Source organism: Ruditapes philippinarum, unplaced genomic scaffold, assembly GCF_026571515.1.
Source record: "Ruditapes philippinarum isolate M1 unplaced genomic scaffold, ASM2657151v2 ctg1845_1_1_1_1, whole genome shotgun sequence".
Lineage (NCBI taxonomy): Eukaryota > Metazoa > Mollusca > Bivalvia > Venerida > Veneridae > Ruditapes > Ruditapes philippinarum.
In genome coordinates this window covers 106,030-110,887 of record NW_026860279.1, presented here as the reverse complement: position 1 = coordinate 110,887, position 4,858 = coordinate 106,030, and the positions used below count along the sequence as shown (strand labels likewise).

General features: G+C 32.5%; 1 protein-coding gene across 2 annotated transcripts; it reads left to right on the top strand.

The window, feature by feature from the left end:
* Positions 1-412: 412 nt before the first annotated feature.
* LOC132759511 (C-type lectin domain family 10 member A-like) lies at positions 413-4,478 on the top strand. 2 transcript variants are annotated; one of them, XM_060751298.1, is made up of 5 exons: positions 413-562; positions 1,537-1,601; positions 2,352-2,439; positions 2,803-3,036; positions 3,669-4,478. In XM_060751298.1, exons 1-4 carry the CDS (start codon positions 538-540, stop codon positions 3,027-3,029), a joined length of 405 nt encoding a protein of 134 aa, XP_060607281.1. In that variant the 5' UTR covers positions 413-537; the 3' UTR covers positions 3,030-3,036; positions 3,669-4,478. The 2 variants fall into 2 exon arrangements, with proteins under 2 accessions (XP_060607281.1, XP_060607280.1); XM_060751297.1 differs by having other exon boundaries at positions 2,803-4,476.
* The last annotated feature ends 380 nt before the right edge of the window (positions 4,479-4,858 follow it).

Sequence of the window (4,858 nt, the reverse complement as noted above, 5' to 3'; positions counted from 1 at the left end):
AATTTTTTAATCTGACTGTTGATTGTTTAAGTCATCATTTATTTAAGGAAAACTAATACATTTTCGTATATCGAATGTTGAGCTTAATGTGGCTTACCTAGCAGGACATTCGACGTTTCTGTCCCTGTCTGAAATTTCATGTTTGGTATATATTATTCATATAATTTATAGTTTTCACACGTGATTTGGCGAGATGGTTGTTGGGAAATAACGATTCAAAATTTATCTATTTTATAGTTTTACCAAATCTTTACACCCGTTAACAGTTGATCAAAATGGAATTGATACATGTACAACCATTGGTTATTCTAATAACTGTTATTAAGTTTTGTTTAGTAATTGCTGGAATACAAATCGGCTACAAACGCATGTCTTCTATACAATCTAACGTTTGTCCGAACGTTAACGTTTGTCAGCAAAATGGAGTGTCTTAATATTTGCGCTTGAAAAAGTAACTGCACCGGAGTCTTTTTTCAGTCAGCCAACCAACACTGCATACTTTGTTCGGCCAGGTACTTGACACAGCAAAACTCGAACATGTCTGCAAATTATACATTCTATGGTAAGATTAATTTTAATTTATTCATTTGCCTCCGATGATTTACACTTTAATACTAAATAGTTATTTCATGTTGTGAAATATTGCTCTTAAAATAAACCTTTCGAAGTCTGACAACCTTAATAAAAACTTTTAACGGTATTTTGGTAAACAGACAAACTTATGTTATTAAAATATAAAGTTTTCATAGATTTATTCGAGAAAAATAGCAAATATGTCGATATCTTGTACATTTTTCTCCGTGAAAACCAACCACTGTTTAACTACATTTCAATATATTTGCAAAAGAACCGTTTATGTCGACATTAAAATTAGGAAAGATGCCTTGATAGACTGTCTCCATATACTCGTACATATGTCAATATTGTATACTAGTAACAGCGATCAAACAAAAAGAAATTCAATCAAAGCAGACGAGCAAAACGCAACATAAATGATGACAATAACAATTTAAATGTTATATTACACAGGAAAAGAAAATGATATTAACGTACATATGTATCATTTTACGTATTTTTATGAAAAAGAATGCAATAATTGATCCATTATCTGAAATTCTTCTCTTTAAAATCACTGAAGTTAAACTAGAATAGAATAGTACCGCCTCCGTGGTCAAGGGGTTAGAGTCGATGACTTCTTATCCAGATACCTCTCTGGCGTGGGTTCGATCCCCGGGAAATGCTTTGGCAGTTTAGCGCGGAGGAAGGTAGTCTAGTACTGGTGTAACTCTCCAGGAACGATGGTTAGGAAACTACCCGCTTATATGACTGAAATACTGTTGGGAAAAGGATTAAAATGAAACAAACAAACAAACAAACATAAACTAGAATAAGGGACCTATGTACTTTATATCTGTTCTCTAAGTACGTTATTTGTATCTTTGTTTAATATGAATTTCTGTCAGGTTAGTTTTGATTTATTTGTGTTAAACTTATTAACTACAATGTTACTATATCTTTCACCATTGCCTTCCAAAGGAGCCAATTCAACAGTGACTGTTTATTGGCTAGTGAAACAGTTACTGACAAGGAGCAGCGCCCAGGTATTTTTCTGATATGTTTTTTATTATTAAAATGCTTGAAGAATAAAATATTTAATTTCACTGATCAAAATGAATTTAAGGTAGAAGTAAAACTATTCAAATGTGGTAGACAATGCGATGTTATCTCAAAACAAATACTAACGACTTGGCTGATGTAAAGTTTTTCTTTATTTAGACTTTGGATTGTAAAATGAACATATTTAAGAAAAAATAAGGAATTATCAAATCGTATCACATTTTAATGGAAAATAATAAAATAGCCATTTTACCAGCCCATGGTTATAGGAAAGGTAAAAATGAGTTATTATCTGCCAATGCTGCGTTAGGATATTTCAATAGAATATCGATTATTAAACATAACGGCTACGATGTTGTCATAACCTCATGTTGTCATAACTTCGTCCTATCAGATAACAAAAATAATATGGAGGTTTTTTTTGTTATTTCAATTTGAAATGTGTTTTGTTCTCATATATGAAAACTAGTTGATATGTGTTTTAAGTTTAAGAATTTCAAATATGATAGCTTCCTTTATTTTAACTTACCACTTCAGTTAAAGTAGTTAATATCAAACTTTGAACAAACAAACAAAATAATTATTATTAATTATTATAAATAGAGATATAGATTCAATAACATCAAGTTCAGAGTTCAAAGTTTATTAAAGCACTACTCGTAAATATCATAAAGTAGAATTTTCACTGGAAATTACACATCATTTACTTACGCATTTATCATTTAAATTTGCAGGAAAACTGCGAAAACTTCGGCGCGCAGTTAGTATCAATTAAGACGTCTGCTGAAAATAATTATCTGATGCAGTTTGTTCTTGCTGACTGTAAGTGGAATTGCCATATATGTTTATTGAAAATATGGCCAAAGACATTTTACAAGTCGGTAACCAATAAATTTTGAAACCTTGAAACCTTGATAATCAAAATAATTGTTCATGTAATACACAATAAAACCAGGCCTATAGTCACTTATAAACATTCTTCATAATTTCTTTTTAGAAACTGGAATTTAAAAAATGCATTAAGTCCATGTAGACGTGCTCAAACAGTTTTATGAATTATTGATTATGTTGATCTTCATAGAAGAAATACAGTTTGTTTATGGTACTTGCACAATGAACAAAATACAAACATATAAAAAATAAAAATATAGAATAAAACAAAAGGCATCGTTCCTGTCTTTTTAGGTGATCAAGTCATATGGACAGGTGGTGTCGGGCTTGGTGGACGAGAAAGCACGTTTAAATGGGCAGATGGATCACTGATTGGAAGCGGATTTACAAACTGGAGGTGGGGACAACCGTATCCGGTCAATAATGATGATGCTTGCCTGAGCTTGATTCCTAATTGGAACTTCCGATGGAACGATGGAGCTTGCACCGTCGAGCATTACAGCATTTGTAGTTTTAATTAAATCTAAAGTAAATATTCAGTTTTACTTCTGAGAAATATTGTAGTGTTAGCTATCTGATTTTAAGCAATACTTTGTCTCGATTACGATTTTATGTAATCTTTATTTTGAATTATTATCTTTCCTACGTATTACACTGGACCGTACGGCATAGTGTTGACATAAGTGAAATATTATTAAACCTCATCCTCATTTCACTCATGTAAGTTATTATGTCGTCATTCTATGAATGAGTTGCATACTGTAGTGTATGACGTTATTACGCTGAATGAACATGGACCTTGGTGCCATTGATTATCTATTTTTTGAAAGAAGTAGAGGTAAACAAGAACAGCCATTTTTATTGACAGTTTAACACAGGTTACTTTCTTCTTTGTGTGCAGTGACAAGATTATAGCAGTGTCGATGCTATTTTATATTACATTCTTTGATTAAAATGTTTATAAATGATAAGAAGAAACTATTTTGCTTTTTTATATTGACTTTAAAAAGCATACAATATAATTGACAGGAACTGGCTGCCTATGGTATAAATTGATAAAATGTGGTATTGAAGCAAAATTGTTTTCTGTAATATATTTAATGTATAAAGTTGTTAAATTGTGTGTGGAACATGTAACTTACGTTGTCTTAATTTTTCAGTAGCGAAATGGATCTCTTTCAAGATGAGATAACTTCACCTATTATGTTCAGTCCCTTTTTGAATGATTTAGAAAATATGCTGCAAGAAAATTAAGATGATGGTATAACATTAGATCAGATATCGATTTATTTGCTATTATTTGCAGATGACGCCGTTATCTGTTCTGAATCTGCTCAAGGTTTACAAAATGCCTTAAATAGTTTAGAAAAATATTGTAACAAATGGCATCTTTACTGTTAATGTAGATAAGACTCAGAGTGTTGTGTTTAGAAAAGCTGGAGTTTTGAATAAAAGTTATAAGTGGACAGATGGGGGGGGGGTTAAATCTAGATAGAGATTGTAAAAACGTTTAATTACCTAGGTATTGTTTTGCGTTCATACCAGCGACCAACACACTACAAGGTAAAGCACTACGGGCTATGAGCTCATTATTAAATGTAACAAGAGATAAGCAGGTTCCTATTGATAGTATGTTCTACTTGTTTGATGCATATGTTCTACCGATTCTAAATTATAGTTGTGAGGTATGGGGTAGCATGCCATCGGAAAATTTTGAAATTATGCATAGGAAATTCTGTAAATGGATGCTCAATGTGAAAATGTCAACAAAAACTCTTTTATTGTTTGCAATTGTATATCAAATTATATTTTTAATTGTCGGAGATTGGAGATAGAGTTAAAAAAAACTAATACTGTAAATTGGTTGCCTAAAGTCATGTGCGGGATTAAATGATGTGTGGATGTATCCAGAATCATTTCAGCTTTATATATTTATACAAGTCCTACATGGTCGTTTAACCCTTTCCCTCATATAGACGTGTTTTGACGGCTTTTTGACCCCCCCCCCTTTTTTTTGAGGCCTCAAACAGTGAAAAAATACCCTATTTACGCCCCTAATACTGTTGTTTGGGAAATGTTGCTAAAAAAGTGATCACCTTTTCGGCGCCGCCCCCATCAAAAAGGTACATCAGGGGGTTGTGCCCAATTCTGTTTGGGGGGCTTGAAGGGGGGCGGTAGTCCCCCTCATCGCCAAGAAAATTTTGGACTTGTGAGAGGCTAAACAATGACCCCAGGTCGATCATCAGGTAATGTGTAACCAACGCTGAAAAGCCTTTGACTCTATCTCAATCCATTGAGAAGTTGCAGCACTTTGAAATCAATTTTGATGAAAAATAGTGATTTTTGACAA

Coding starts and splice junctions, on each gene's coding strand:
- LOC132759511 (XM_060751298.1), top strand. CDS start 538: ATGTCTGCAAATTATACATTCTATG. Junction 563..1,536: donor TGCAAATTATACATTCTATG/GTAAGATTAATT, acceptor TGCCTTCCAAAG/GAGCCAATTCAACAGTGACT. Junction 1,602..2,351: donor TGACAAGGAGCAGCGCCCAG/GTATTTTTCTGA, acceptor TTAAATTTGCAG/GAAAACTGCGAAAACTTCGG.